Consider the following 18423-nt stretch of genomic DNA (forward strand, 5'->3'; position numbering starts at 1 on the left):
ATAGTCACACCAGTGGAGCTGAGCTGACTCTTGTATTAAAAATACAAACAATAACACGGATAAAAAACCCTCCACGTGAACGCTGACATCACTTATTTGGATACTAAACACACACACATTGACACTGTAAACAGGTTCCCAGTATTCTACCCCCTTCTTATGAAACATTATCATGTGACCCACTCAGCCAACCAATGACGTCACATTGGCAGCCTGCAAGGACAGTAGTGCAGGTCTCTAGGTCTCTCCACCGTCTCTCTTTCTCCCAGTTATTTATTTATTTTGCTGTGATACACCCCCTTCTCTTTTCTTGTTTATTTATATCTTCCTTCTATACTTTTTCACACTCCTCCCCCTATTTCTCTCGTTCTCTTTTTCTCTCTGATGAGACCAGCAGGATGAAGACAGCAGCATATTTATGTTCATCCCTCTACCCCCCCCCCCCACCAGCCCTTTTCTGGTCACCCCCCCCCCCCCCCCCCCCACCAGCAGCCCCCCACCCCCAACCGAGCCACCGCATTGACTTTATCTCTCTCTATCTCTCTGGATTCGGGGCAGTGATCTGCTTTAGTTCTTTAGTGTGGCAGCACAAGAAAATAAGGTGCGGTGTTAGATACAACTGACCCAGACTCAGGTGTGCACAAAACATACATTTGATGCACAAAAGCTCTTAGACTCACAGTTTGACCTCTGCATGTTATCCAGTCATGTGCTGTGCTATTGTGCGGCTACACAGATTCAGTCTCAGCTAGCCAAGGACGGCAGTGACAAACCTGTGTAAATGAATTATAAAGGTAACATGCTTTAGTTCCCAGTGGATGTGCGTGAGGTGTGTGTGCGCATCTCAGTGTGTGCATGCATGCATAAAAATGACGGCTGGAGGTTTAAAATATATATAAGATATACTTACTCAGAAGTGTGTGTCTGTGTATGTGTGCGCGTATGTGTTTATGCACACTTTATCTTCACTTGAGCAGCTCTGCATGGCCTAGTTTTCCAGAAATCTTACATATGTCTTCCAACAGAGTAGTCCAACATCTTGGTTATGCTGCTACGAAGGCATCATGCCCATTCCAACTGAGCGGAGCAAAATGTAGATCACAGATTTTAGAGCCAATTGGGTTTTCATTGCAACTTTAAAAAATTCAACCTTGTAGGCTAAGATCGTCCTTTCACATGTCTATATTTGATCCACAGCTGAAGTTGACATGATGCTTTCTTTATTCAAATACTGTAGTGTAGTGGGAAAATGTTCTCCTTTGCTGTTCCTTTCCCATATGCTGTAGGTTAAACTTTTTTGTTCTCTCCAAGGATGCAGTGACTGAGCAGCCAGTTCAGGTGCAGATCCAGCCCTTAGCTCAGGTGCTGAGCTGGGAAAAGATCTTTGCCAACTCCCTGTCTTAGACGCAGCTAAAGTGTCGAATTAGCAACAACGTTTTTGCTCTTGCTGCTCCTCATCATCATTAACCTGATGAGGAAGGCGAGAGGATGCAGAGTAACTGCAGAGAAACTGCAGAAAAGACACTCGGGCTGGAATATGCAGCGATCTGTTGGAGTCTTGCGCTCCGGTTAAAGTGCTTAGAGATGGTATAGTGTTTTACTCTGCGAGGACAAACTGACATCTTATATTGGCTTTTGAATGAACTGGAGCGTGGTGCTAAAATTGTTGGGGGATTATTCACCTAACAATGAATATTCTTTCATCACTTACTCATCCTCATGTCGCTTCAAACCTGTGTGACTTTCTTTCTTCTGCAGAACACAAAAGAAGATATTTTGAAGAACGTTGGTAACCAAACAACAGTGGCCCCCATTGACTTCCACTGTATGGTCACAGAACCACTGAGACATTTCTCAGAATATCTTCTTTTGTGTTCAGCAGAAGAGAGAGTCATATACAGGTTGACGACATGAGGGTGAATAAATGATGGCAGGGTTTTAATTTTTGGGTGAACTATCCCTTTAAGTCCCACTGATAAAATATATAATGTACTTAATAACAATAATCTAATATAAAGAATAAATGTGTGTGGAAACATCCCACAATTCTTTGCTTCTCTCCATACAGAGTGTTGTAATTCTTGGCATAGAGAATTAGATGGGTTATGCGGTCACTGAATGAGCCGGAGGACAAGCTACTCAAGCATGTTCATCGGTCATCCGCGCACTATGCATGAAAATAAGGTCACCACGGCAACACGCAGGCCCTCAGCTATGGCCTCATTTTTTCACTACGACCACGTCACTCTGATGACGACACGCTGCTGTCTGACCAGAGGTATCATCCCAACACACACAAGTGCACGTATGCAGATTCAATAACTCAATAACCCCACCCCCAAATTTCATCATCAAAATCACACAATGAGACCTTAGATTATTGGCCTACCTGAACAGCCCAGTCGATTAAAAGAAGCCCTGAATTAAGCTGGTTTTGGGTTCACTTGCCATTGATCAGATTTTATAGAGCGTTTATGTTAAATATTGTGTTCAACAGTTGGAATGGGGTCTCAAAATGTGTTTTTCACCTGACATGGCTGCGAAACGCAATGCTTGCGGCGTTCAATAAACTGTGTGAGTCAGGATGCAACAGCCAAAGTTGCTTGTCTGCATCTGCCGTGGTGCTTCATAGGGTTTTGAAATAAAAAAAACACAACTTCTCAGAAAGGGTTTTACCATTAACCTTGTCCAACAGTCAAACTGCACTAAACATTTCTAAAGAAAATCTCACTAATCGACCAGTCAGCCATCGCAACCCATGAATCATTGCATCAGATATATCCTCACATAAATACCTGTTTTCAGCCCGACAATACTGTCTGAGAGCTGGAGACATTAAGACGAGCCCTGGAGAAGTGTGATGTCCTACCTCTAAAGTACAGTTTAAGACTTTCACACGCTCTGTTGCCGTGGGTAACCTGACATCACAATAATGATAGCAGAGGTCCATCACACCCCTTGTGGTTAAAAAGTGTCAAATGTGAGACACATCACTGTGTGCAAACGCGTCTACATGTAAGTCGTATTTTCCTGACAGACCACCTGATACAGCATGTTCAGGCATATCCAACACCACATAAACCTGAAAGATGTCAGCATACCTGTACAACTATACAATAAACAAGTTACACCCTCGGAAGCAAAACATGCTGGAGCTCCCAAGGCCATTTTAAAAGCTTAAAAAACGTAATTCTTTACAGGTCCAATGTGTAATCTTTTGGAGGATCTATTGACAGAAATGCAATACACACAACTATGTGTTCAGAGGTGTATAAAGACCTTACAGAATGAAGCGTTATGTTTTTATGACCTTAGAATGAGCTATTTCTATCTACATACACCACAGGTCCCCTTACATGACTTCGCCATGTTGTTTCTACAGCAGCCCTAAACGGACAAACTGCTCTACAGAGCGCATTTCGTAAATACGTTATCTCATTCGGGAGAGAAGCGAAAATGTGACTACATCTTAGTTCTGTGTCAGCCACCGTAGTGCTTCAAAAGGGAGCGGTGGAGTGAGCCGTTGGTTGCAATTCGCAACCTGACCGCTAGATGCTGCTAAAATCTCCACAGTGCTCCTTTAAACTTGTATCAGTTTTCACTAGGCCTATTTATGCTTGTGGTCTCAGAGACCCCAGGTATAAAAACACAAAAAGTCACATGCTCACAGGTTGTCTCATTGTAGGTTACATTTCTCAAACATTACAAAACACATTTCTCGTAATAGTGGTTCATCTCAGCAGAACACGAGTTATTGATAATGGTTATCAGGTATTGCACACCTGAAAACACACTCGCGCACGCATCTGCATAAACAATAATATCAGCAACAGTGCAAATAGATTGATGTTTAATTCGAAGTCTAATTAACCATCTCAAAGCATATGAGAGAGAGAGGGAATGAGAGACCGTAAGCGAGCGAGAGAGAGAGAGAGAGAGAGAGAGAGAGAGAGAGAGAGAGAGAGAGAGAGAGAGAGAGAGAGAGAGAGAGAGAGAGAGAGAGAGAGAGGAGAGAGAGAGAGAGAGAGAGAGAGAGAGAGAGAGAGAGAGAGAGAGAGAGAGAGACTATGTGTGTGTGTGTTGTTAAAGGGACAAGGGCAGCATCAGCAGAGATCAAGCAGTCAGGATATCATTGCTGGCAGGATGGAAGCAAAACGAATCAAAGCTTTTAACACACACACAATACGCTGATGCAAAGATGGTGTTCACACCTGGTATATCAACATCCATTTTGGATTATCCAACCACAATTGGACAGCGCTAAATGTAGGTATAAAAGGGATCCAAAACGTTTTGTCACCTGATAATGCAAACCTCATTTGAGGTAGTTAAAAATTCATGTGAACAAACTGCATTTGCTGTCATTTCAGGTTAATTTAATTTGAAGTGTCCCAGGACAGCATCGAAGGACCAGCTACTCACCTGTCAATTAACCACTGCGTTAAAACAAGGTTTAACCAACTGGAAGGTGATCCATATACATGCACAAAAACTCACACATCAAAATTTCTGTGAAATGACAGACATAGTTTAATGAATAAAGCTGTTTGACTCAATATCTATAATCTGATGCGTGTAATTGATAGCAGGTCGAGTACGGTAAGATATGCATCACTATTACACGTCCATGAGTAAATGTCCAGCCGAGTACCACAGAGACATCTTTAGTAAGTAAATCCACTGTTGCGGTAACTCACAGACATGGACAAATTCAAAAGGATTAGATATTGATATATAAAAAAATGAAGAGAGACATTTTGGGCAAAGAAAAAGACAACTGTCCAAAAAAAGAAAGCGAGTGTGTGTAAGAGAGAGAGGAGGCGAGATGAGAATAGAAGGTTTCTGTCATTACAGAAGATGAAGATAAACAACCGTGCAACCATGCCTCAGCCAGCCAATCACAAAACAGACACACATCGCATCATTCCCATCCATTCTCTTTTTCTCCATTCTCAGTGCTCTTGTTTACACATACACAAACACATAAATCATATAAACATGACTCACACGCTGACCCACATCCACACACGGTAAGAAAGAAGAGAGAAAGAGCCTGTTTTCTGCCAAATAAACCCACAGACAGATGGTCCAGGAAATGACCTTATCTGTCTGTGTCTCCTCACCATTCACATCCTCCCTCCTCATCTCCACTCTGAAGACACCTCAGCGTCCTCTTCCCCTGTAAACCTCCTTGGTTTATTTTGCACACTGTTTACACCAGTTCATGTGTGTATGTGGGTTTGTGTGTAGTCTAGACTCAAGAGAGGATTTGTGATGCGGTCTATTGTACTACACTGAGGCTTTCACACACACTTACGCGGCACAATTGTGTTTCTGCCAAAGTCCCAGGATCAATAGAACTAGCTTTCACCCAAACACACACAAGCTCTGTGAATGCAGAAGATTTTCAATAGTGCAGCGTGCATGTGATGCTTTTAACGTCGGTAATGACTGCGTGTTTATTGCAGCGTGAGAGTCGGCATTTCTCTTTGTTGTTGACTTTGAGAAGAGAAGAGCTCAGCTTGGATGTTTTAATGTGGCGTGCGAGTCTAAGAGTGAATGAATATGCAGTGGGTAGGGGTTTGAGGAACTGCGTTCGGTTATTCTGAATGGCGTTGAGTCATGAGTGTGTGTGTTATGTACACACATGCACCCAAACATATATACATTTGGTATAGATCAGGATATCAATAAAAGATATACACACAGAATTTGCAATATTTAATTCTATAGCTGACTAATATGTGATATAGGTAATCAAATAAAACACAAAATGTAAATAAAACGCCTATAAAATATTAAGTTTACCTAACTATTTGATGCGAAAATACACTTGTGTAAACACACACGCAAGCCCGTCTCCGCCGTGCTGCAGTATCCCTCACTGTTTGGTCGGATCAAAACAAAACCTGTTTCACAACACCTAACCATTATCCAATGCTACACAACCATTGCAACAAAACCATAACATCAAGCGTCCTTCCTTTCAAAACATCCCGCCAATGAAACGTCTTCCAGACAACAAAAGCACACAAACGCACTGCATACACACACACAGATATTTATAGACAGAGAGTTGTCAAGTGATAAAGACTGATGATTTCGGATTTATCCAGTTCATTGAGAATGATGTATGGACACACACACTTATACACAAACATATACACACACACCAGCAGCTGCACACATTGCAGTGCGGGACAGGATGGGGGTACAGTATGACTTCACCGTGAGAATGGCTCTAACTCGCACAGGACACACACACACACACCACACACGGACACACTGCGGTGAGCCGATGTGTGTGTTACTCACAGTTCTGAGTAGAGGATGTGCAGGTTGCCCACATTATCTGTGTAGTTTGCTGGACTAAGCCAGGGCAGAACCAAGAGTAGCAAAGCCTTCATGACCCCGTCTCTCCAGGGCTCCCAAGCTTCTCTCTCTTTCTCTCTGCCTCTCTTTCCCTGGGCTGGATGCAGTCTTTCCTATCCCTCTCTGTCACTTCCTTCTCCTCTACAACAGTACCAACCCCCCTCCCTCCTTCCCCTCAAGTAAAGAAGCTATTCTTCTGTTTTGTTTTGTTTCTCGGCGTCTCCACGTTTCTTTTCTCTCTCCTTGCCTCCCTCAGGCTTCTAGCCCGGTCATCTCAGCAGCACAAAGATCAGCAGCAGAGGCAGGACTGGGAGCGCTGCCAACGGAGACGAGCAGAGCGCAGGATGAAGAAAGAAACAAAAAGAGCAGGCAGGAGCGGAGACTGGAACAGGTGCACCACCGAGGCAGAGAAGAAAGAGAGTTGTGAGGTAGAAGAAGGAGAAGAGGAAGCGGACGGCGCCGTTGGCTGGCACGCCAGTCGGGTGCGATGTTCGCGTTGCAGTCTAATCTTTCCTGGGCATCGTCCAAGAATAAGAGGATTTACGCTCATGAGCCCACACGCTGCTGCGACTGCGAGAGAGATGGAGAGAGACTATGTGTGAGTGGCAACACAGCTTCTGACTTATACTGCAGCATGCTGTACAGAAAGAGAGAGAGATGGAGGAAACCATTTGAGACGGGAGAGAGGGGGGATATGGGCTTGGGTGATCCATCTATCATTGCCCCTCTTGGCTTGACACTGGAGCGTGTGACAAAGACCACCCCTCTGTGTGGATTAACGGTTCATTCAGCCATGCAGAGGGGTGTGTGTGTTTATGTGTGTATAGGGAGTGGGGGGATAGACTTGTGGGAAATAAAGTACTGATATAGGCAGACAGACAGAGGGATGGGCAGACAAAATTTGTGTTTAATTCCACAGCAGTTTTAATACTTATATGATCTGTCTATAGTATAGCGTTGATTGTCAATACTTTATGCGCTTTAGAGAGGCCAAGGACAGCCTAACACCGTGTCTCTATACTGGACAAAATGCACCGCGCCCCATCCAGTGTGGACAAAATTTTCAATTATAATGGGTTCTAATGCGTTCTATTGTCTTTTATTGCATTGCATCGCATTGCGCCGCATCTGACACGGTGTGAGGCAGTTCATTCCATCTTCTCCTCTTTATTAAAACCATGATTGGGAAGTCTATACAGCAATCTATGCCAACACAAGCACAAGGTTGCGCACGCTGACAAACAAAGTGCATCTAGACATGCTTCACTGCAATGACAACATGCAGAATACAATTCTGTCAGGACCACTGTCATTACATATTTAAACAATAGCAATATTTTAGGTTGGTGGAATAAAAATGTTCTGGGCAAACTCTCCACCTGTCCATGCAGCCTTGCATGGACAGAGTAGGAGCGCAGCAATACATGTCCCCCCACCTGGGGAACCAGAACAGTTCATGATGCGTGACAGGATTAAATTTCCTGTGGCTCAGTGGTTAGAGCATGGCACTAGCAATGCCAAGGTCATGGGTTCGATCCCACTCATCCCAAGGGATTGCGCATAGTCAGAAACAAATGTATAAAACAATGCAATGTAAGTCGCTTTGGATAAAAGCGTCTGCCAAATGCATAAATGCATATGTAAATTAAAATGATCCGACAGATACAGGCAGATATTGAGGAGATAGGGATGGAGGTGGGTTTTAAGTGCAACACGATTACGCAGCTGATAAGGAGCAAAGAAAGGCAACTTAAATAGGACGCAGTCTAGTATGTGTTGTATGACTGTTGGTTAAAGTTGATTAGCTGCACCTGATGTGATCGGCTGATGCACGCTAGACTCACGTGACCTGCCAGAACTGACACTACGCTTGATACTTCTTTATGATGTACAAAACAGCGTGCACACATTTAAAGAGAACAACATCAAAACATCCAAGAAAGCTGAAGAAACCCAGCAGACCTTCGTGCCACACTGTTATGAGTCACCAGCGCAAAAGAAGCCTTATGACAAAACATCACATGACCACAAAAGCTGTGACACGAACACAATCTGGAGAAGATGATAGTGAAAGAAAGTTTTGAGTTTTTGGGCTTACATGCATCAAAATCAAGTGCATTTAAAGTGATAGTTCACATCATAGTTTTCATGCAGCTGAGGCACCAGAAACATTCCGTAAAAAAAGCATTTCTTTCCTGTAAAATCACATGGTTTTCTTGTAAATGTGCAGTCTTTTTCTGTAATTTGGAGGTTTTTGACCATATTTCAAAAATAGACTGTAAAAACTAAAATTGTCCGGCAGCTGGGCCAGATATATACCGTAAATATATATCTGTTTTTCTTGTTAATGTGCTGTCTTTTTCTGTAATTTCAAATGTAATTCAAAAACACATAGGCTACAATAATCTGTAAAAAAAATAACAGTAACATTTTGTAAAATGATGTTTTTTACAGTGTAACCAAACAATAGCGGTACCTATTCACTTCTATTGAATAGACACGAAACCAATGGGTAGGCAAGGCAATGGGTACCGTCATTGTTTGGTTACCACCATTCTTTAAAATATCTTCTTTTGTGTTCTGCATAAGTCATACAGGTTTGATATGTCAAGAGGCGGAGTAAATGATAACAGAATTGTATTTATTTATTTACTCTTTAAACTACAAGTAAACTTTTGTTAAACAGAAAGGTTCTTCGGATGTTCTATGGCAGTGGTCACCAACCCTGCTCCGATCTCCAGGAGCAGGGTTGGTGACCACTGTTCTATGGCATTGTGTTGCACTTTAATTTTTAATAAAAAAATGAAAGATATATTTTGTATACATTTATGAGAGCTTACTGGGAATTAAACCCATCATATTACAATGAAGCTACAGGAGCCGTTTGGGCCTTTGCATGCAGTCAAAAGTCAAAAAGCACAAGCTGACAGAAAAGCAATAAAGGCCATTCTTACACAGAGAGAGTCTTTGGCTGGTCCTCAAAAGCTCCTGTGTCTTTCAAGTTCTGAATCCCATTCTGAATGATGTCCCACTAACAGTCCTGGCCCAACTAACACCAGCTTCCTAACCACATTGAAGAAACAAAGGAGAGGAACCGAAAGACAAAGAAAGATTATCTGAGAACCTACAAGAGCCCAGCATAAGAGGGATGTGGGAGGGGAACAAGAATGGAAAGAAACAAGTGTGGGGTTTTTTGGTTGAATGGAGAAAAGGGCAAGTTGATTATGTTTCCGTAAGTGGAATTTTAAATGAGAAGGAAACTTTCCATTAACGTGGGCAACAAAGTGCAATTAATTTAAACAGAGGCCCTCAGGCCCGCGGAGCACTAATGATTGAGACGCAGTCCACGGAAACGAAGTAGACTCGACCGTCTTGAAAATGGAGAGAGCGAGTGTTCCAATGAAAAGCGTTAGTAAGCATATAGTTTCCAAAGGCAGTGAGGTGGAAGATACCTCGGGCTGTTAAATAAAGGTCATTTTGAGGGTGCAACCCTTGAGGGGTACAGAACAAAAGGATATTCTCAAACAAACAAACAAACAAACATATATGCACAGACGGTGATGTGCTTCACACATGTCTTCTATTTGAAAGAATAACTGAGAAGAGTGCTTTATGAATGATAATGAATAAAGAGCACATTTTGAATGCCAATGAGAATATGAAGACTAAATTTCATGCATCAGTAAGGTTGCACTACACAATTACACTGGCGGCTAACAAGTAAAAATTTGTGAATGCAATTAAATATCCTTAACTGTGCACTTGTGTTTCTCTCATGCATACGGTATTTATAGTTATTTCTAATTTGTAACACAAAAGAAGATATTTTGAGAAATGGGTCCAATGTTGCTCATGTTCTTTCATATATTTCTGTTAACTTTTACATGAAATACACCTTCGAGTTGCTCACCTGCTCTTGATGTGTGCCTCCACCTCTCCCCGCGGCATAACTTCAGTGCAGTGCTCAGTAAAGGGGCAGGACACCATCAGTTTATCCAAAAGTTTATGGACCAGAAGGCTGGACTTACGGCAGGTCTGTAACATCAATGGGGTGCGATCCACAGGACAGAAATCACTCTCCAAAAGGAAGTTTGTGAGACACTCCTGGCAGTAGGTGTGACCGCAGGGTGTGTCCAAGGGCCGTATTAATGGCTGGAGGCATATGTGACACATTAGGTCATCATCCACTTCTTCTTTATAGGTATATTCGTGGTTTTCCTCCTGCAGGTGCCGTTGTCCACAGACGTGGCATAGATCGGGTGGAGGGGAGGTGGGAATGCCCCCTGCGGCACCGCAATCAGGCATCGCCACGGCGCCCGCCTCTTCCTGATCAGTCATTGCCTAATTGTAGGTGTAGATGATTGACGAGTCACTAAGAAAGGCAGTGATTCTTTGCGGTTGGAGGGGCTTGTTTTGACCCATCCACCTGTATGGGAAAAGCACAGAAAGAGAAAGGCAAGTCATTTGTGGGAAATAGGTGTGTCTTGTTTGCTGGAAAGACAGGTGCACACGCCCAAAGACTCATGCACACAGTTTAGAAACTCATGAGATTTATTTTACTGCATATTAGTCTTTGCTTTTAATCTATTTTAATCTCCTGAATTGACTAATGAATGAATATCATCAGTCAATATCAATATTGTCCCCTTGCATGAAATTCGCCATGTTGTTTCTACAGTAGCCCTAAAGGGACAAACTGTTCCACAGATCGCGTTTCGTAAATACGTTAAGCGAAAATGCGCTGACATCTTAGCCCTGTGTCAACCACAGCAATGCTTCGAAAGGGAGGGGTGTAGTGAGCCGTTGGTTGAACCTCTAGATGCCGCTAAAATCTCCACATGGCTCCTTTAAAGACAAGCTTAAACTTTCATCAATGAAATCCAATGGTAAAGGGTTCTTACATAAGATCAGAGTGCATCGCCACACCTATTCTGTCACACGCAATCGCATGTGTTCATGCGTCGGTACAAACACAATTAGAGTGTCAAGTTATTACAGCAATAAAATGCTGTCTGTGCACCGTTTCTCTGGAGACAATCTATAGACTAAACAAACAGTATACTGTACATACACTGTCTTTCACCAACTTTGTGTGTGTTTTAAATGACTTATCAGTTTTAATGCACCTGCTATCGATTTATAGAGGAAACCCTTGAACTGATGAGTAATTTAAAAGGCCTTTAAATTCTTCCACCCCGTAATCTGATCTGAAATTACACATACACACAACCACCCATAAAGGAGAGCGCCCAAGGACATGGCAACCCTTCGTTCTCCGTAAATCATCATCTCTTTAATGATACTTCAGAGTGACGATATGGCTACAGTATGCTACAGTGTCATATTACACACACACACACACACACACACACACACACACACACACACACACACACACACACACACACACACACACACACACACACACACNTATCCCTGTGGGGACAGTCCATAGGCGTAATGTTTTTATACTGTACAAACTGTATATTCTATCCCCTATCCCTAACCCTATCCCTAAACCTAAAGATCAATTTTGGTCCCCACGGTGACACGAGTCCCCATGTGTTGGTGTGTATTCAGGTTTAGGTCCCCACCGGGATATACAAACATGAACGCACAAACACGCGCACACACACACACACACACACACACACACACACTGTTGTCCTGCATCTCTCATTCAAATGGAATTTTCCATTTTCTTTTGTCTTCCCACTTTCAAAGGCAGTTCTAGTGAAAAACACAATTGCCCAAAACAAACAGTATGATAGAACTGTAACAACTGCTTTTTCAATTTCCCCCTCTCTCTCTCTCTGTGCTTCTCTGTCCCCATCGTATTCTCTCTATATTACATTGTTTTTGTAGTGACCTTTGGCCAAAAGAAAATAATATGTCAGTCAATGGCGCGTTAATAAGAAAACACACACACATGACATGCACAGTGCAGCTTTTGACCTTAGATCCAGTGGGTTTACTAATATACTGAAAATATCCTTTAAAACCCTATTAAAGAAACACAAACACACTTGGAACACACTAGTTTGTATTAACAAATTAATAATTGTGCGTTCTGCCCAATCAGCATTTTCCCTAAAAGCTTAAGTTAAAAATTGTCTTGTGTGCTGGTGTGTGTCAGCACTATTTGATCTTTGACCAGAGACAAATACACACATCAAACTAAGTAAAAAAAAATGTATGCAAACATATTAGATTTGAGACTTTTTAAAATTCATGCAAACTACTTAATGACAAATTATCACAATTTGAATGAAAAGGCTTTTGAATTTGAATATTCTGTACTGTATGTCACCCTTTTGCTCTAATGACAACATACTGGCATGGACTTGTATTTTCCTAGTATGACTTGAGAATATTTCAAAGAGAAGACTTTATATAAAGCAGGGTAACCTTGCAGCTAAAATTGTCACTGTCTTACAATTGCTTGAACTGTATGTTATTATACCTGCCAATACATTTATCCTAAATAGAACTTATTTTCCCATTTCCTTTTCATTTTACCCTATAACTATACTCTACTTTTCTGTTTTTTTCATACCTGTTGTCTCCTCTTTTTCCCCTTTATGTAGAACATACGCATCAGCCACATTGACACATCCATATTTCTTTTTGTACGTTTTTGGTCATTTGTAATTTTGCCAAAGGGCACTTGCTCTTTTCACAGCATCATTGTGAGAACTAACAGTTGACACCCGGGAACTAGTAAAGTGGGGCACTTATGCTTTGTGTTGAATGTCTGTGTAGATACCTAACCAGTGTTGGGTAAGTTACTCTGAAAAAGTAATCAATTACTAGTTACTAATTACATACTCAATAGTGAAATTAGATTACTGTACAAATTACTCTCTCCAAAAAGTATTTAATTACTTATTACTCATTACTTTCTATGTCCTACATCAACCTTGGTTAGAATTGATTCAAGGATAGACATGAAACAGCTCTTTTAATTCATTCAAATAAATAATATAAAACTAGACAAAGTAGTATTATTAACGGACCAAAGTATTACAAATGTGAGAATTATACATTAAAGCATTAAATATTTTAAAGTTAGACTGTCAGTTAGACTGTTGTGATGTCATTTCCACTATTGCACACACTTATATTACACAAAGTATTTAGTTTAATTACATCAGATGTAACTTTAATTAAATTACAGAAAAAATTAGAGTCATCCCTTACTTTACTTGTTCAAGGGAAAAGTAATTATATTACAGTAACTAATTACTTAGTAACTAGTTACACCCAACACTGTACCTAACATGCTATTATATGACTGAACCATTTGGCATCATAAATACAGTTTGGATCCATAAATACTACACCGATGCTAAACTAACCTTGTATATTTTGATATACAGCCACGGAAAAAAATAAGAGACCATTTCAAATTTTCATTTAATCAGCATTTCTAGATGCATTGTGGCCATTCCAGTCCAGTGTCTGTTGAATTTCAACAAAATCAAACCTCAGGAGTGACTAACCAACAGCAATGTGAAAGACTGACAGCATAACAAGACAGTTGAAAACTGTGATAAAAATCGAGGTTATCAATTTATCAATAATTTTCAAACTTTTCATAAATATATGTACAAATTTTACTGTTGTATTGCTTAAAAGTGAATATAAACTTGTTTTCTTTGCTGTATTTGAGTTCTGAAAATATACAGAGCATCTTTTATTTTATTTTGACCTGTTTCTCCAGTCTTCATTTTCTGCAAATAAATGCTATTAGAAACAATATTTTTGTTTAAGATTTGGGAGAAATATTGTTAGTAGTTCACAGAATGAAACAAAACTGATAATTTTACCAAAACACAAACATATAAATAGGAAATTCAGAAAAACTAAAAATGGTATTTGAAATGGTCTCTTTTTTCATTTCACTTTATTTTGCTATAGAGATCTGTTTTCTATCCACAGCACACATCAGTGCTGCTGTGGATCTGTTTTTGACTTCACCATGCTTTGTTCAGACATGTTTCAGAAGTCCGTTCCACAGCATTCCTCAGACTCTGGATGCCCACTGTGTACAGCTCAAACCCAGAACAAAAAGTAATAGGACTTGAAAAGCAACCCTGGGATTCCCTAATAATATTATAATTAATTGTAAAAAATTAAAAATACATCATCCTCAACACAGTCTATATGAAGAATGAGGCTACATATTTCTGCTATGTAGGACAAAAGCTTGGAAACTAAAGATCAAAACTTCACACCAAAGCGTCTTCCAGTGTAGCGTGTGGAGAATTACATAAGAGTTCATATGTAAATGAACATAACTCTCCTCCCCCCAACGTTCTGCTTTCTCTAACCCTCTTTCTCTACTCCTCTCATCTTTAATCCCTCATCTTTCTCAACACCATCTTCCTTCTCAACCCACCTCTCCTCCATCATCTGACGTCCACGGCCAGAATATTTTCATTGACTCTGATCTCCTGCGCTATGTGATGTTACATCTAACTGTCATATATCATGGAAACGTCATCTTTTTATGTTATATAATCTCCTTTCATTATAACTTTTCTTTTTATACAGTATACACTTTATAACAAATATAGACATGCAGTATCTAGCTACAATACTTGTAATTGATCTATTTTGTTAAAGTCAAGAAGAGGTTGATTTAGTAAAATTAATATTAAAATCTTTTTTTAAATTTAAATTATTTAAAGTATATTAAAGATGTAGTTATTATTAGGATGTCTTATTGAGATGTTACTACATCGGTTGCTCTGTTAGTGCGGTTTATTTGTGTAAGTGTGAACGCTGCCACCCGAACCCTGGGGCGCTCCAAACAAGTGGACCTAGACTGCCGATAAGATGGGTCTCGGTCCACTTTCAAATGAACTCTGGCGCGGTTCGATTGAAATATGAACGCAACACGGACCAAAGGCATCGAACCGAACCAAAAACAGGAAGTGATAACAATGTACGACCCTAAAATCAAGTGATCTGGTAATATAAAAGGAGTGTTTATTAGATCCGTGCTTTCGCATGTAACGGAGGAATTCCTGGCGCCGTTTTGACTGCTTTAAACACTTCATGAGGTCTTCGCGAGTTACCGGCTTGCTAAAAATACCCTCATATGTGCAGGGCAGGCATACACTGAGCATGTATAACCCAGCACACAGCATTGTTTTGGATGTCCGATAAGTTCTATTTTAAAATATAAATCATGAAAGCTGTCCAATCACGTTGCGACTTTACACGTAAGCTTTTAGGTTCGATATCTTTAGGTTCGCTGTTAAAATGTCAGTCTGAATGCTAAGCGAACCAGGACAAAATGTAGTTTGTTATTTTTTGGTCCGGACCAAAATAACAAAAAGAACCCAACTACAAATATGAACGCACCCTTAGTTAACCAGAGTACCAGATTCCTTGTTGTAACTAAAAAATGTTTAACTTAAAATACTTGTAAATATTGATGTTCGATTCTTCATTCAACATGTCAGATTACAGTCAGAACCACAAATAACAAAAGACAACCCAACAATAAAGTTTTAAGCAGAAATTATCTCCAAAGTTGACCTCTATTTACATTTACGTACACTCAAGCATGCACACTAAAAGATGATGCTCTCAGTTTTGCCGGCTAAACAGACAGTAATGATCGAAAGTGCTGACATGAATTGATTTCCACAGATAAAGATGACACTGATCAAAATATGCCGTAGATACGTTTACACTATATATACTACATACTATAATGTATCATCACACAAACGCAAAAACACACATTCTCACTAAAGGTACTAAAGAAAGTTTCTCCACAGCTGTGCTGAGTCAACCAATCAAAGGTCATCACACAAACATTAGTGTTTAGAAACAGGAAAAAGTTACTAGCAAATGCTTTTGAGTATATACTAAGACCGCTTACCTGAACAGGTAATCCAACCTCTCCGGCAGAGAGAAAATGAGAAGGGGAGAGAAAAGGAGAGTGAAGGAAAGTAAAAGAAAAAGAAAAAGAAAGAGGACTTTGTCCCAGTGGCCACGTGTGTAAAATTGCCTGATGGTTGGGTTTAGATGGGATCCAGTATGGTGTGAGAGTTGTACTGGTGATCTCGAAGTGGGTTTTTTAATCCATTTGCCCCCCCGGCCACCTAAACACGCTCTGGGATGCCAACTTCTGAAGCACACATACACACACCTGATACAGGAAGTGACAGAGAAGAGGCAGAGCTAAGCCGGTAGGCAGGTAAATATGAGAACTGACCCAACCTGCTCTGGTGGGGCTGGGAACTGGTTTACACACACTCCCACACAGTATGGGACAGAACAGCGGGCTCTAAACATTGCGATAATATTATCTTAATAAATGTAATAAAGCAGCCTTAGTGCTACATTCTTTTAACATACTTAAAAATATTACAAGCAATATTAAATATCACAAGATTCCTCACTAAACCACATGCAAATGCATACATCAGCAACAGCGCACATTTCTTGCACGTTACGACACGCCTCTGAATCCTCATACATAACCCTGAACAAAGTGCTTTAAGATCCATAAATACTACACTAATGCTTATTTTCACTTTCCGGGAGTCGACACCCATCCAACGACACCAGATAAACAGAGACGGTTGATTTTGTCTTTGCAGGCTTCAGTTGATGATTTGTACCAGTGGATGTGTGTGTGGGGAGGGGAGAGGGGGTTACCCGCACAATAAAGACTATACAGAAGGTATTTGTCTCTGCTCAAGCAATAACAGTGTGTCATAATGTTTGTGTGCGTGTCAGCTTGTGTGACTATACTGTAGGGGAAAGCTGTGGGGCAAAGACAAAGTAGATGACGCCTAACCACCATATGCAAATGTTTCTCTGTCTGAGAAAATGAAGCATGGTTGTTTGTTTGATCTCATTAGAAATTGTCAACTGGAAATGATTTTGATTTGTAAAAAATTGTAAGATCATTTTGGAACATTTTAGTTATCTACTGTTTGATACCTTTAAATTAAAAGCTATTGTACCTCTAGTTGGTTGGTTAAAAGGAAAAGGCTAAATCACAAACAAACAACATTTTCCCATTGTACAACTGTAACAATACTTATTACAGTAAATGAAATCTGTTTGCCGGGAATTGTGAAATGGAATCCTGCTTAATGACAGATTTGTAATAATTAACAAGTTTTAATAGAAAAATCTTAAAATATATCTGAATAGATTTTGGTACTTTTAGATTAGTATGCTATAGGACTATTCAGATAAATACAGAGTGACATCTAAGGTTACACCTAGATTTCTGCTTTAAACACGTTTATTCTGATAATAAAATTATTAAACTTAAAGGTCCAGTGTATGAAATTTAGCGGCATCTAGCAGTGAGATAGCGAATTGCAACCAATGGCTCACTCCACCCCTCCCTTTTGAAGCACTACGGTAGCTGACACAGAAGAAAGATGTTATTGCGTGTTTGCTTTTTTGCCGAAGGAGATAACGTATTTGCGATTATACGTTTGCGTTTGTCCATTTAGGGCTACTGTAGAAACAGGGTACCCACGGTGTATGTAGATAGAAATAGCTCATTCTAAGGTCATAAAAACAGAACGCTTCATTATAAGGTCTTTATACACCTCTGAAGACATAGTTGTGTATATGATATTGCATTTCTGTCAATAGATCCTCCCAAAAATTACATACAGCACCTTTAAAGGTATTAAGCTTTATAATAATATTACTTTTAAGTTTGCTCTAATTAGAGATACATTGCATGCAAATCTGAAAGCAACTCTGCAATGTCTCTGAGAGTAAACAGATCAACTGAAACACGTGTTTTCTCAGTAAACATGTATAGCAGGTGGATCCAGCCTTCAACAGGTTTAATCAGATATGCGGCAAATATATAAAAATGAATCATAAAGCACACCTGAGTAGATGGTGTTTCTTCACCGTGCACGTGCAAGTTTATATAGGCTAGGTCACTTGTGAGTGGTAAATTGTTTGACACTTCCAGACCTCTGAATAATAAGGGAGTTCACAACTTTTCAATTCATAGCACTCAGTGTTTTTCTTTGTTGCGATAGGTGGATG

The 18423-nt window shown here is 40.3% G+C and overlaps 1 protein-coding gene across 4 annotated transcripts in view; it reads right to left on the reverse strand.

Annotated features, from left to right (window-relative positions):
• lnx1 (ligand of numb-protein X 1) overlaps positions 1-16531 on the reverse strand; it is a 38665-nt gene extending 22134 nt beyond the window's left edge. For 2 of the 4 annotated variants that reach the window (XM_057352155.1, XM_057352153.1), the window contains exons 1-2: positions 16271-16531; positions 10283-10798 (exon numbers count right to left, since the gene is read on the reverse strand). In XM_057352155.1, coding sequence (XP_057208138.1) covers positions 10283-10710 — 428 coding nt within the window. In that variant the 5' untranslated portion in view covers positions 10711-10798; positions 16271-16531. Of the gene's footprint in view, positions 1-6315; positions 6985-10282; positions 10799-16270 lie in introns of those variants that run through there. The other 2 variants (XM_057352157.1, XM_057352156.1) reach the window with 1 other exon arrangement.
• Positions 16532-18423: the final 1892 nt, after the last annotated feature.

The sequence above is a fragment of the Triplophysa rosa genome, linkage group LG15 (assembly GCF_024868665.1).
Source record: "Triplophysa rosa linkage group LG15, Trosa_1v2, whole genome shotgun sequence".
NCBI classification, from domain to species: domain Eukaryota; kingdom Metazoa; phylum Chordata; class Actinopteri; order Cypriniformes; family Nemacheilidae; genus Triplophysa; species Triplophysa rosa.